A 15805-nucleotide genomic window follows, 5' to 3' on the forward strand; every position below is an offset into this window, starting at 1 on the left:
GCGTTTTCACATCACCCGGTCCGCATTCAACATTGACTAACTAAAAAAAAATATACGGAAAGGAATATAAGTGAACATTAACCATAATCATTAACTCAATTTAGCGAAACTAGATGGTGAAAAACGGTCAAAGTAAACTATTTTTACCCCTTTACACATCATGACGTCTTAAAAAATGTTTGTGAATAATAAAACAACTTAAGTTTTACCGTCATTCACGAACTAGACTCGGTAGTTGAAATAAATCTGAGTGAATTTTGATTTCTTTACACCAAATGTTTCTTGAAATGTATTTTATTCACTAAGATTAAACTTACTTTAACCATCGTTCGTAACACGATTCTTAAGTATCAAATTTTTTAAACGAGATTATATAAAAATAAATCGTTTTGAACATAATGGTTATGATTATTGGCAAAGTTTAATCCTTTTGCACAATCGATATCTCAGCAATTAGAAGTCATAGGGCAGTGGGTGTCAGCACAAAAGATGTAGTTTCATGAAATAAACCTTTTACTGGCAAAATTTGTAATTTGGACAAACTCGAGTTTAACCCTTTTACACTGGAGGCACAGATTTGTTACTCCAACTAACGTTAACAATAATTTTCGGAAATATTTTCAAATCTCCTCAACATTTCAGCTTCGTCGACCCGCCATCAATCAGTGTTGCCACCATGCAAAATCATACGAGTTCCATCATTTTTAAATTACTTGTTAAAACTATTTTACACAGGGTATTAAAACTGACTTAAACGACACTACAAATCATCAAGCGACGTTATATTAAGATTATTACTCGACACATAAACTAATTAGCCTCATTTAGTAAAGAATCATCACATACTATAATTTATTCTGTAGTTAGGGTAGGTTATTGCCAATCCAAATTATTTTGTAACACGAAGTCCGCAGTTTTCGCAGTTACCTCCTTCTGAAGAAAGTAGGTATATATTACGAGATCATTGTTGGAGCAGTTGATAAAAACCCTGAGGCATTGTTTTATAATGCCGTCTCTTTCGCACTTGTGACACAATGTATCTCTGTCGCACTTTAAAGAAAGTCCACGCCTCGATTCACTTCAATGGTTTTACGTCATAATGCAGTATACGCAGAGAAAACAGATCATGTCACAACAAATTGTCCAAAATGTCTGCAGCACTATGTATAATTGACCCATCCTCCTTTCTATTGAAAAATTTTAGTTCCGAAATTGCTGGCCAGGGAGCTGAAATTTGTAGCGTTAATTGTTTAAAATTCGAATAGAAATTGTAAAGTTACCTTGCAGACCTCGCTTCTAAATATATTTGGTCACGATATTTTGAGTTTTATTCACTAGTACTAGAGTTCACTTTTATTAGCGATTTCATCAAGATGTAGCTTTATTGAATTATATTTGAGTGATATAAAGTTAGAATGTAACTGTGAGATCCTCGTATTTCAGCCCGTACAAGTTTAGAACATTGAGCTTTATTGCTTAATATAAAAGTCCAGTTTTAAATAATTGACCTGATCATAATACGTTATGACTAAAGTTCTTTGGTGAATAACATTGTCCGTGACACATGACGTCAGCATTGCGTTACGCGTTACGCTGAATCGAGTTTATCATTTTTTTCCCACCTCAAAAAGTGCTCAGCACCGCTAAAGAAGCTTTCACTTCAAAAATTGTGAATATGTGTATTTACTGTATAGTAGAGCATACAAAGTTTAAGTTTATAAAGTGACTATTAGTCTGTATCTTTAGGTATTTAAAAAACAGTAAACAAATTATTTGTACATTTTCGGGTAGTTATAACATTTATTGCTTAACCGACTAAATACAAAACCACCTGGCTCAGTCACTGAACGACCTGACTTTAACCTTCATGTAATGTTTTCATCTACCCTCAACTGGCTTAAGGAGTCATTTGGGGGTAGATTTACTTTTATTTAAATACCTAAAGATACAGAGTATAGCTCCTGCCCGCGACTTCGTCTGCGTTGAATGATGATGACTGATAAAAACTAGCCTTCCCCAGGCCACAAATTATTTACATCATTTATAATCATAATCATTTTATAGTATTATCTAAAAGAATAGATAGTATAGAGGGGTCCTGTCATAGTAAATTTTGTATTCACAGTAAATTTACTGCCATCTATCGACACACGACTAAAACTCAAAACGAAAACGTATAAAATTATCAAAATAATGTGTGTACTTATATGGATAAATAATTTTATTATTTTTATATCATTTTGATCCATGTTCATTCACTGATATCCATGTGTTAAAATTGTTAAATATGAAACGGTGTCTTCACGCCATCTAGCCGAGCATAGGCTAAAGGTGTGTGCGGCATCTATCCGAGAATGATTTTTTCTTGATTTCAGAGGCACATTTTTTTCTTAGACTTTATTCATCTTATACGAAGTTACATATGTCTTTGGTAATATTCAAATAGCTTAAGACGAATCTATGATCTTTCCAAAATTTTAATCCTTAAAAACCTTACCTAAAAAAATTTATTCAAGAAAAATCATCTAATTCATCTTACTATTTTGCATAGTCACCGTTCGATAGTGAGAGTGAAAGATGACGTCGAATGCATTGTTGGAGTAGGACAGACTGACTGCAAGCTGCGTGACAGAGAGAGACGGAAATATATCACATGTGATGGTGGGAATGTTCAGGTAGCGATAAGATGCATGTTACCTATGACAGCGGTATTGGGTAGCGTTACAGATCAAATAATGCGAAAATCTAATTCTATGTGATTTTAAAACCTCCTAGCTCTAACAATCATTAAAAAACCGGCCAAGTGCGAGTCGGACTCGCGCCAAGGGTTCCGTACCATTACGCAAAAAACGGCAAAGAATCAAGTTTGTTGTATGGAGCCCCGCATGATGAAAACCGCATGAAAATCTGTTCAGTATTTTTTGTACTGAACAGATACTGAAAAAGTACTGAACAGATTTTCATGCGGTTTTCACCTATCAATAGAGTGATTCTTGAGGAAGGTAACAAATAAATTGTTAACCCGAGCGATGCCGGGGTGGGTAGCTAGTATTTTCAAAATTGTCAATATCCAGAGAGGAAAATGGGGACTACGTTTGTAAGGAGAAGTTGTCCTCTATCCTCTTACACACTGACATGACTCACGCTAGACCGGACCGGGCCCGGGTCGAGGCGTCCGACATGTCGTTTTCTATCACTAATCACCTGGTGTTGTCCATATAAAACGAAGCTCCGGCGCGGCCCCGGCCCTGTCTAGCGTGAGTTTTCCTTCAAACTATAAAATATGCTGAACTATAAAACTACCCCACACCGGACGGGGCAAAAAACAGAAGAAAGTAAGAGCATTCCTGTTTGGAGAGGGCAAAAAAAATCCCCTTTTGTGCCGACAACAATGCTTCACTTACCACAAAACGTCCTATCTACATAGAACTAGCTTGGCGCTTAAGCCCTTTTCGGATAAAAGGAAAAATTTACAATGACGTATGTTAGTAGTAGTTACTTGGCACTTGAGACCTTTTAAAAGAAAGAAATGATTGCACAACACGTGGGGCAGGTCAGGTTTTGCGAGATTACCAGATTTGGGAGAAAAACGATTGTGCCACTTTTGTGTTTATTTCTGGAACATTGGGAGATTTTTGGCTCGTTTTTTTTTTGGACATTGGAATGGTATCAGACCATACGCCAGATTTTAGAACTTGTAAGTATGATTGACTAGCTAGTTGAAATTAAATTTATTATTGCCTATTAGAAGTATTAGAACAAGTTAAATTATTTTCAGAAAATATAGGTATTTAACAAAAAAAAATCTGGATGGATTCCAGCCTGGGGCACTGGAGGCCTTGGTCATTTTTTCTTAGTACAATATGACATTTATTTCAGTTTATAATTGCCTAGTTTTCTTCTACAATGTTCGTCCTAGAAGCAGGGGTGCGAAACTCCTGACTTCGGTCAAACTCGGCTCCGTTCGGCTCAGCATTGCTCCGAGCAATTATTAGGGTTGGCACCTCTTGACTTCCTTTTGCGTGCACAGATAAGATAATCACTTGATTTTTGACAACCCTAAATAGCCGAAAGGGATAGTGCCATATATTAGAAAGGGACAGCATGATTCCACCCTGAACCGCTGTCAAACTTCGGTTTTGTAGGAAGTTTCCTTTACACCCATTAGCTATACAAATTGTTGTACTCCGACACCCATGTTAAATTACCGTCTAAATGGCGGACCTATGATTGTTTGTCACCGAAGCGGTATAAAAAAAACCAAGTCGTTTTCTATGAACGATTCTTATTTTGCCCCTAGTAATAAGCCGCACCTAAAATTCCAAGTTGAGCGTGCGTCTTCAATCCCAAACCGCAAATAAAGAACTAGCAACACGGTTCAATAGAAGGTCAGTTGAGACATCTCGACAGAAACAAAGCGACGACCCCAATAACCATATACGATCCCATTTTAGAATCGGCTAGGAACATGTGTTAAGGTGACATTCGGATGGCTACTGCACAGCGACAGAATAAGTATAGCAGCGACGAAGCTCTCAGTTAGATATGCACCAGATATTCGGCTACTATCCGATTTCCGGCCTATCCGGCCATTATTTTAATATCCGGTCGGATACCGGATAGTAACATTGCTTGATTTTGGAGAAACAAAATTGGATTTAAGAAACAGTCACGGTGATAATCTTACTCGTTATTATTTTAAAACAATTTAAACATTCCAGTCATGCTCGCGCATTCATTTCGAACATAGAAATGAGTCCGCGCGAACGTTCACTACGAAACAGGTCAAAATCGGACAAACTTCTAGTTATTCTAGTTAGCTGCGACTGCAGAAGATAGTGCAGATTACAGTAGCCGGAAGTGAGAGATGTCACTGTCATTGATAAATTTAATTACCTACGTTGGCGTCTGTCGCATTATAACATTCAATCAATCACACACTTTATCATCATTCAACCATGGGAAATTACGTTTTTCTTTTATTTATGGGCAAAAGAAAAGATTTATATAAATCAGATACATGATTATGATTAATGTCTGTCTTGAGTATCCGGGATTGTTTTTACTTACCTATAATAGGGAATATTACGGAAAACTCTGCGTCACTAGGCCAATCGCATGGCCTACCGTGAAACACGACAATCGAAAGTTCGGTTTCTGCCTCTCTATCACTCTTGCCTATTCGATCGATAGAGAGCTTACCTATAGAAGTTTCAATTTTCACGTTTCTCGGTAGGCCACCTGTAAACAAACCGCCTTGATGCATCAATATCATAGTGAAAACTTGTCAAAAAACTGTTTAAGGCCTAGTATGTATAAGTTACTCTATGGTTTACTAATCAAATTAGTGCTGCACTCTGGCGGCAGAACATTGCAGTAATACTCCCTATTGGTATCTACATTCTAACAAGTGCAAAAGTATCTTGTTAGAAATCATACCTACGTATTGGGGTTACTTTCCAATAAGGAAAATAGTAGGTAGAAATAGACTATCCAAGTCTATTTCTTGGCTTCTCAACTATCAGGTAATTATGTGACAGGTTCCACCACCACCCACCCACAAGATGGACAGACGACCTTGTTAAGGCCGCCGGAAGACGCTGGATGCGGGTCGCTTCCAACCGGTACGAATGGAGGTGCAAGGGGAAGGCCTATGTTCAGCAGTGGACGTCTTATGGCTGAGATGATGATGATGATGATGTGACAGGTATAGCTGTTTATGTAAGTAAGGGGTGTAGCTGAGGCAAACAGTTGATAGAAAACGCCACGTGACTTTTCGTACCATCAGTCCCAATACATTTTTTTTTTCATCATCATCTTAGCTAGTCCCTATTTACTACTAACGACGACGAGTAACAAAGTTAAAAAACATTTTATTCCAGGAACTGAATTTAAATATTCACAACACGGATTTGAGTCATCAGTGTCATCACGCACCCTATCCACTTTCGTATAACAGGCCTCACAACTCCGTACATACAATTTACATCATTGTCAAAATAGCACATGCTTATCAACATAGCCTATACATATACGCCCTTTGGAGTATTTAAGCATACGTGCTAAGCCGCTAGAAACATAGTAAGGACTAAAACAGTAATCTATTTCAGGCCATTTTGATTTTACGTTTGACGTTACGCAACGACTGTTCGAGTGTTCGTCCCTAAGTACTAAATTACGACAAAAGATGAGTACTGCACTTTAGTGTTCTATTCAACATTTCAGAAACTGAATCCACAATAGAGGCTAGATTTTCACTTAAAAGTGTACCATTTCCTTTTTTTCGAAAATCGTGAAGAATCGTGAAAGAAAAGTCTGCAGCGATTTTAATAGCCCACGCAGTGCTAGTTTCGTACTTCTATGAAATTATGACTTATAAATAACACTAGCACTGTGTGGGCCATCTAAATCGCTGCAGACTTTTCTTGGTCTAACTCTATTGTGAATGTGATATAAAATAGAGAGACGTATTTAATATATAAATAACTTTCAAATGCACAAATTGAAGTAATATTTATTTGTGATTTTTGTTCTGATCACAATTTAGTTTAACCAATGTTAGTTAAGTTTACGCGCTGACGCGATCGCCTGGACAAGTCTCCACGGAAGACCAGCGTCAAGATACCTGAAAGGTAACTTGTCATCAAGCTGAGGGGAGACCTATTCAGTGATGTTTATGTTTTATACTTATAAAAGTGGTGTATTAGTTTTAAGCAATACTGTAAGCGTTCTGAATTTTATTTCCTTCATCTTCTTCTTCATAAAAAATACCCTTAGCTTAGAAACAAATATTCGTGATAAAGAAACAGATAAATGTTAGTGCCAGGATTCGCACCCCGTACCAGCTTCGTAGACCAAGTCACTTTTCAACACACACACACCGTCACAAGATTCAAAAGTAACTTCAACCACCTATAAAATATGGCAGCATGGACTTGTTTGAATATGGAATAGAATAGAATAGAATAGAAATACATTTATTTATGACAAACAAACACAGATGACAAAAACATGTTGACAAATAAAAGGGTCACAACTCAGCATGTTGTTGTAATATGGATTACTGTACTGTATAATCTACTCTGGTATAGCACAGTAGCATAGAGATCGCACGTGCACAGAACGTCTTTGTGATATACGGGTCAGCTAACAAGGGATAGTGCCGCTGTGAAATAGGGCACGAGGGGCACAGCTGGCTGGAGTGACGACATACTTGCTACTCCACAAACACACAGCTTACAGTTGGTACACACACAAGTACAGTCGAAAGTTTTAATATATGACCCATTTTGTACCTTGTCACAGTGACAAATAGTCTTTAGCGACTTTCGTATTGATTGTCAAGGGGCCCACTGTTTAACAGTCCGCCGGACGGTATCGGCCTGTCAGTTAGAACAAAATTTTGACAGTTCCGAACAACTGACAGGCCGATACCGTCCGGCGGACTGTTAATCAGTGGACTCTTCAGTGTGACAAGATACAAAATGGATCGTATTAATACTTTCGACCGTACAATCGTCATCTGATATATCGTTTTTTTTTTCACCACACCAATAATATAAAAATAATATTAAGGGGGAAGAATACTACATACTCGTACATACAAAAAAGAACATGTTTTTCCACTTCTAGATCCTTATCTTTATAGGTTTCCCTTTTTCAAAATTTGCAATAAAAAAAATTTTAAGCGAAACCTAGAAAGTGAGTGATTTGTTAAGATTTAGTTAACGGAAACCGTATTGATTTATTTTTTAATAATATAAAACTACATAGACACTTAAAAAGGGATATTGCCACCAAACAAAAAAAGTGATCCTAATAGTCAATATAATTTTACTCCATTAATACTAATGGCGCATAAATAATAACACTTCAATGAGCTCATGAGGCATAAATAACAATCAAATAAAAAATACCCAATATTAGAGACCAGTATATAATAATGAGAGGCAAGTGATATCTGCAGTTGCATTCGGGTAGTTCTGCTAGATAGGCAGAGTTTCAGCTGCTGCTACAAGAAACCTAATCTAGTCATATTAGGTTAATTGTTTATTTCAAGAGAACTTAATAAATAGTGACAAAACGGAGTGCAGCCCGTTTCATAATAGGTTGTAACTTGAAGCGGAAGAATTTGCTTCAATGCTATTATTAAGCCTAAAAAACCCAAAAAATACTTTCGCTTACACTAGAAGTTATGAAGTTTCATGAAAAGTGCCTGCACAAGTGCACACCTATTTGAACTGTGAACTCTATTTTTAATTTAATATTGATTATTTATATTTACACTGTCCATTGACCTCTCGCATTGCTAAAATGTGCAAACATAATCTTCAAGTGCAATTAGCGCCATCTACAACTACAACAATGCGACAGATTAGAAACAAGACTGTGGAAATTACCGTAAAAGTATAAAATTTTGCCCCTTAACATAACTTTGCCCACCGCGTCCCAGTTCAGTAAAAGCGAAATAATTTAAAAGTAGACAACACATACACTTTCTGAAGAAAATGAAGAGTGTATATATTATATATGTAAGTAACAACTTTTAAGTTATTTCGTTTTTAAATGTGACTCGGTGGGTTTTTTTTCTGAAGAAAGTGTATTATATCTGTAGTAGCCTGTAACTACTTTTAAATTATTTCGATTTTACTGAACTGTGACGCGGCGTGCAAAACATACTTTTACGGTATCAGTCTATTATTCACACGTCTCTGTCAATACCTTTTTTGTGGGCGATAAAAAGAAAATTAAGTAATTCTGTTTAGAGAGCGTTTGAAAGTCAGTCCGTGGTCGGGCGAAGACCTCTCTAATTAGGCGGTCACTGAGGACGCAAGTGCAAATACCTATTGATTCAAAAGGCTTGCTAAGAGAGCTAACATTGTCTCAATTTGTTGTTACATATGACGAAATACGGGAATATGGCGAAATACAGGGTGACCTTCGACACGTGATCAGCGCGTGAGAACATATCCTCGGCCTTGGGGGCGATTTTTGAATTTCGATCGCTCGATTTCGTCACTCGAAAATGTGTGGAAAACGGCGAAATGCAACTTTTTTAAATACGAGCAGTAGAAACTTGAAATCAAGTGGTATTGACCACTCGTTTTCAATTGTATTAGTAGAATTTGAATGCCTAGTAGTGGAGATATTATTGAACGAAATACACGAAATCGGCGGTTAGAACCGTGTCTCCACATTAAAACAACTCACAAACAATTCAAATTAATTTATTGTAGCTCCACAAAATATTTTACAGATTTCATGCTTAACTATCTTATATTTAACTATAGCTGGTCAAGCAAACCTTGTCAGTAGAAATGGGCGGCAAATTTAAAAAATGTAGGCGCGAAGGGTTATCGTCCCATAGAAAATTTGAATTTCGCGCCTTTTTCTACTGACAAGATTTGCTTGACCATCTATATCTTATAATCTTATATCATAGACAACTTTACTGAGAGAATAAAAAACCTAAAGAGTTTGTTCAGTTGTGATTTGTGAACAATCAGTCAGATTAAGCATTGAAACCTTACAAGTTCATCTTGATTTGTGCTTATTTTGACAACTCTCTTACTTCTCAGTGTAATAAGTTAACGTACTTAGTGCTCGACATGCTAATGCCCAGTAGATGACACCCTGCTGTCACTTCTATTGACAATGACTTAAGTTTCAAGATGACAGTACTGTACTAGGACCGCGTCGAGCACCAGTACTTACGTTTACCTTATTATATTGGTAAGAGTGAAATGGGCTGCATGTAATTTAAAAAGAATGTCATATCGAGTTTTTTCTTAACTGTGTATGCTCCAAAGACCACTAGACGAGCCCCGATGCACATGTTTTCGTCTAGTGAGACCATTTTTTGAGGTTCTCGCGTTTGTTCAAAAATAATGTTTTTGTTTAAAAATTACTAATATTTAATGCTTATACTAATGTTATTTAATTTTATATGGTAATACTCTACAATAACTAAATCAAAATACAAGAAATACCGTTTGTACTGAAAGAAAAAAAATAATGATTTTTTATTTTTTTATTGACGGGTAGGATTACAACATATGTGAAAGGGGCTATTACTAGGGAAAGCAATAGGGCTCTGTGGAATATATGTAAGCGCATGAACCCCGTCAAACCAGTAATAAACTAGCTACAGAGCAGTACGGTTGTTTGCTTTACTACCCCGCGACATACCAACTGGCGACGAGGACGTTCTACCTACATAGTGCATAAATAAAATTAGATTCTTTAACAATGACTAATTTCGTCGGAAATATAGGAGTTTTTGATCATAAAGTGCAAGAATGGGACGTTTTTTACGGAAGGTTATCGCAGTTTATAAAACTTAACAAGATTCCGGTAGACAATAAGAGTGCAGTGTTACTAACTCATTTATCGGATGAGTCATACCGTCTTGTACGGAATCTTGTGCATCCAACCAAACTGGAAGAAAAGTCTTTTGACGAGCTAGTTACAGTACTCAGTGGGCATTTCACGCCGAAACGATCGACTTTCGCGGATAGGGCCAAGTTTTTTGGAGCAACTAAGTCCGGCTCAGAAAGCAGTCAGGATTGGGCAGCGCGGCTACGAGGCTTAGCCGTCAACTGCGAGTTTGGTACGGAATTGGACACCTTATTACGAGACCGTTTCGTACTAGGCTTCAATATGGGACCGGAACGCGATCGTCTATTCGAGAGTGATTCGAAGACGTTGACGCTGTCTAAAGCATTAGAAATAGCACAGCAGGCGGCGTGCGCGAGACAAGCGCGCACGGTGGTCGTCAAGGAGGAGCCGGTGTACCGCGCGCAGGCGCGCACGGGGCGCCGAGGCGCCGGCGCGGGCGCCGGTGGCGGCGCGAGCGGCTGCAAGGATGACGACGTCGCCGGGACGCGGTGTGCCGTGTGCGGGATGAAGAACCACGACGCGGCGAAGTGCAGATTTCGAAACTACAAGTGCCAAAATTGCGGTCAGAAGGGGCATCTTAAAAAAGTTTGTGGAAATAACAAGTCGAAAATCCATAGTATTGGTGCTGAGTCGTTAGAAGAAGATGAGTGTGAGAACTGTAAAGAGTGCCAAATGTTTCAAATGAGGTACGTAAACTATGTAAATTATGAGCCTTTTAAAGTGTCGGTAAATGTGTGCGATTTAAACTTATCAATGGAACTAGATACGGGGTCCGGTTGTTCCGTGATATCCGAAGATTTTTATCGTGAAAAGTTTCATAAATATAAGTTATGTAAAAACGATTTAAAAATGTGTTTTTATACAGGGCACCAGATATCACCATTAGGATATTTTATTGCACGTGTAACCTTTGAAAACAAAACAGAATTGATACGGTTTTATGTCGTGACTGATGGTGGGCCGCCGCTTTTAGGCCGTGATTTTATGGCAAAATTCGATTTATATGTAACATCGAAGCACCATAACATTAATAAACTTATTGATGTCGCAAGCGAAGTACAAAGTCTTTTAAATCAGTATCCAGACATTTGGGAAGACAAGTTAGGTTGTTTTAACAAATTTGAAGTGGAATTACATTTAAAAGACAATGCAAAACCCAAGTTTTTTAAGCCACGATCAGTACCTTTTGCCTTAAAAGATAGGGTCAGCGCAGAATTGGATAGGTTAGTTGCCTTAGGTATTTTAATACCTGTAAATTATTCAGAATACGCCACCCCGATAGTGCCAGTATTAAAAGAAAATGGAAAATTGAAGATTGCAGGTGATTTTTCATGTACTCTCAATAAAGATCTTAAAATTGATAAATATCCGTTGCCTAGAATCGAAGAAGTTTTTTCAAGATTAGGAGGAGGGTTACAATATACTAAAATCGATTTAAGCAACGCATATAATCAATTTAAATTAACGGAAGCATCCCAAAAATTGACTACAATTAATACTCATCGCGGATTGTTTTCATATACGCGTCTTGTGTATGGTCTCGCAAACGCGCCTGCAATTTTTCAAAAGGCCATGGAAACATTACTGTCCGGGCTGGAAGGGGTGAGTGTATGGCTAGACGATGTTTGCATAACAGGACCCACCAAAGAGATCCATTTAGCGAGGTTACGGGAAGTATTAAAACGGTTAAATGATGCGGGATTACGTTTGCAGAAGGAAAAATGTGCATTTTTCCAAGATCATGTCACCTACTTGGGTTACGTAATTGATAAGAACGGGTTGAGAACGAGTCCTAATAAAGTAGACGCGATACTTAAGGCTCCCGCGCCAGAAAACGTATTAGGGATTAAAAGGTTTCTTGGCCTAGTTAATTATTATAGGAATTTTATACCGAACGCATCGGCAGTGTTAAGTCCATTAATTGAACTACTGCGAAACGGCGTAGAATGGAATTGGGGTGCACGCCAGCAAGCCGCGTTCGACAACATTAAGCGCGAGCTCGCTAGCGAGCGCGTATTGGCGCATTTTGACCCGGCGGCGCAAATATCGTTTTCAGTGGATGCTGGTCCTGCCGGTCTTGGCGCGGTCTTGGCTCACGTGGACAGCAAAGGCCGCGAGCGCCCGATCGCGTATGCCTCCCGTACGTTAACGGTAAGTGAACGAAATTATAGCCAAATCCAAAAAGAGGCCACGGCATTGATATTCGGTATAAAACATTTCCATCAATATTTATATGGCAGGCAAACTCCGTTTATATTAAAGACCGACCACAGGCCATTAGTTTCAATCTTTGGTAAAAAAAATGGAATCTCGGTCACGGCCGCATTACGTTTGCAGCGATATGCAGTTTTGTTATCAGCCTATAACTATACAGTTCAGTATGTAAGCGGGAAAAATAATCAGGTGGCAGATTATTTCTCTCGCTCGCCCTTGCAAGCGCAGAACGATACCGAGCGGGAGCAAGACGGAAATAGGTTTTTTCTGTTCCTAGATACTGACGTAAAACCGGTTACGTTCGAGCAAATAAGGCAAGCGACGGGCATTGATAAGGTGTTAAGAACAGTAATTAAATATATGAATCACGGGTGGCCTAGAAAGATTACTTGTAGGTCTATTTTACCTTATTTTCAGTGTAAGACCGATTTAGAGGTAATAGACGAATGTTTATTCCGAGGTCATAGAATAGTAATTCCTGACGTTTTTCGAAAATCAATGTTAAAGGCATTACATTCATCACATTTTGGAATCGTAAAAACAAAAAACGCAGCTCGCGGTAGGATGTGGTGGCCCGGGATCGACGGTGACATCGAGCGCTGGGTCGGCGCATGCAGCGCGTGCGCCGCGGTGCAGCCCGCGCCCCCGCGCGCCCCGCCCGCACCCTGGCCGCGCCCGCCGGGCCCGTGGCACCGCGTACATATTGATTATATGTCTTTTGAGCAAAAGGATTACTTGATCGTGGTTGATGCTTTTTCTAAATGGCTGGAATGTATTTACATGGATAAAGGTACTTCGACTGGTGCCCTCGTATTAAAACTTAAACATCTATTTTCAATATTCGGTCTACCGAAGGCAATAGTGTCGGATAATGATGTAAAGATTTGTTCAGCAGAATTTAAAATGTTTTGTAAAGTAAACGGTATAGATTATATAACATCCCCAATTTACCACCCATGTAGTAATGGCCAAGCGGAGAACTCTGTAAAGACTTGTAAAAAAATGCTTAAATGTGTATTGCAAAGTATGACGGGCGCAAGTCATTTCGCCATACAAGAAAAACTGCTGGGTTCTCTGTTTGACTATAGAAATACCATTCATTGTGTCACAGGTCAAACACCGGCTCAATTAATGATTGGGAGAAATTTACGGTCTAGATTGGACCTTGTGTTACCGCAAAATAAGGTCGCTGGCAATGGTACTATAGACAATGCTTTTAAAAGGCCGTGTCGGCGTTTTCAAGTAGGAGAAACCGTATGGGCTAGGTGGTTCACGGCTAGAAAAAGTGTTTGGAAGATAGGAATAATTGTTAGAATTAAAGGTAACAGAATGTACGAGGTAATGTTTACAGAATTTCAAGAAAAATGTGATAGGCATATAGACCAAATTCGTAAATATACTCCTCCGTGTAGTGATCAGACTCAAACTGTACCATATGAACCGCCAAGCCCACACGCAGTTGTAGACAGGCCAACGGACATGGTCGGGGCAGAACAAGTCCCGGCTGAGGCCGCGGCCGACCCCCAGGCGGCGGCGGCGGCGCCAGCATCGGTGGCCGCGGGCTCGGCCGGTGTTTCGCCATACTTATCTCCTCCGCCGTTGTCACAAGCAATACAGACTTCAGAAGGTTCTGAAGGTCAGGGTGGTAGTAATTTTCAAACTGAGGATGAGGAGTGGGCTGAAGCCTGCGAAGGGGGTGACGGGGGTACGGTTAGTGACTTAGTTACTGATGTTGAACAGGACGTCCTCCCAGCAAGGGTAGATGATATGGATGAGCCGGTGGGGCGTTCCAAAAGACCCAAAAATATTGTTAATTATAAGCCTTTCTTTTAATTATTTATTATAATTTATAATAGTTAATTTTAAGTGTTACCTACTATAATATCTTGTTTGTACTATTAATATTTTGTTTGTATTGGTTCTAGGTTTCCGAATTAATGGTGGAGGGATGGAATATATGTAAGCGCATGAACCCCGTCAAACCAGTAATAAACTAGCTACAGAGCAGTACGGTTGTTTGCTTTACTACCCCGCGACATACCACTCTGCCAATGTACTGACAATTTTGTTTCGAGCCCATGCATGCAGCAGTGCTGTAGGAGAGGACAATATAATTTGGACAACGTTTTTGAAAAGTCCTTTTTTCAGCAATACAAGTCTCATGCAATTTTATTATACGATCAAAATAAACTACATTAAACATTGCTATTATGGTTCCCATTACTGGGTCATTTTATGTTCATGTGTAAAATTTATAAAAATAAACAAAATTGTTGCGTGGAACTAGACGAAATAATTTGCATCGGGGCTCGTATCTTACTATATTTAATTGATCACCATTTCAATGTACTTAACTAGTAGTATAGTCCTCATCGATGTCGTTAAGGTTGAGACGGCCGTAGCGGGTTACTGCGATTCCTTTCTTGGTGCCTTATATGGCTGGCCAGGCCAAATTTGGTTTTGAAGATGTGACACTCGTGACAGAATTGCCATGACGTGTTGTACGTGTATGTCTAGGAATTAGTATTAGCATAGAGAAAGAAATACATAGAGTGCTCACTCGATACACTATTAGTACTTACCAAAACCGATTTTCGTAGTCGACATCCAGCATCGAGTAGCGGAATTATCAGTACTGCTTCTTGACAATAGGTGTTCGGACGACCGATAAGTCGAATGCTTAACCATTTTCAGCTAATATTATAACCGGACTAACCGGAACTCTATTTTCAAGTCCTCCTGCGTTTAATCTTAGTTGTAAATTGTTGTTCAATACGATTTTCGTAAATCGCGACACTAGAGAATTCTATTATCAAGTAACGGTACTGATAATTCCGCTACTCGATGCTAGATGGCGACTGAGAAAATAATAGTCGTTTTGTTATCTAAACTGATGTATGGAGTGAGCACTCTATTCTTAGTATTATTTATCTATGGTATTAGTAAGTACCTATTGCGTGGTAATACTACTTGTTGTTACTTTTAGCACATATTGTATGAGAATACCAACCCGCAGTGTAAGCCGCGAGGTGACCATGACCAACCTAACCATAGTACCGTCGCCATCAGATATATAGGAGAAGACAAGGCGTCCACAACATCTGAACTCGCACTCTAACACCCTGACAATAGAGGTGTGTTCAGATATTTGTGAGCATCTTAGCCGCTCCGATATATCTGATTGCGACTGTAT

General features: G+C 38.8%; 1 protein-coding gene across 1 annotated transcript; it reads left to right on the forward strand.

Moving 5' to 3' along the window:
- The first annotated feature begins 10101 nt into the window (after positions 1-10101).
- Positions 10102-14619, forward strand: LOC134679886 (uncharacterized). Its single transcript, XM_063538802.1, has 2 exons — positions 10102-11084; positions 14538-14619. The coding sequence occupies exons 1-2, from the start codon at positions 10249-10251 to the stop codon at positions 14548-14550; spliced, it is 849 nt and encodes a 282-aa protein (XP_063394872.1). The 5' UTR covers positions 10102-10248; the 3' UTR covers positions 14551-14619.
- Positions 14620-15805: the final 1186 nt, after the last annotated feature.

This window comes from Cydia fagiglandana, chromosome 3 (assembly GCF_963556715.1).
Source record: "Cydia fagiglandana chromosome 3, ilCydFagi1.1, whole genome shotgun sequence".
Lineage (NCBI taxonomy): Eukaryota > Metazoa > Arthropoda > Insecta > Lepidoptera > Tortricidae > Cydia > Cydia fagiglandana.

Coding starts and splice junctions, on each gene's coding strand:
- LOC134679886 (XM_063538802.1), top strand. CDS start 10,249: ATGACTAATTTCGTCGGAAATATAGGAGTTTTTGATCATAAAGTGCAA.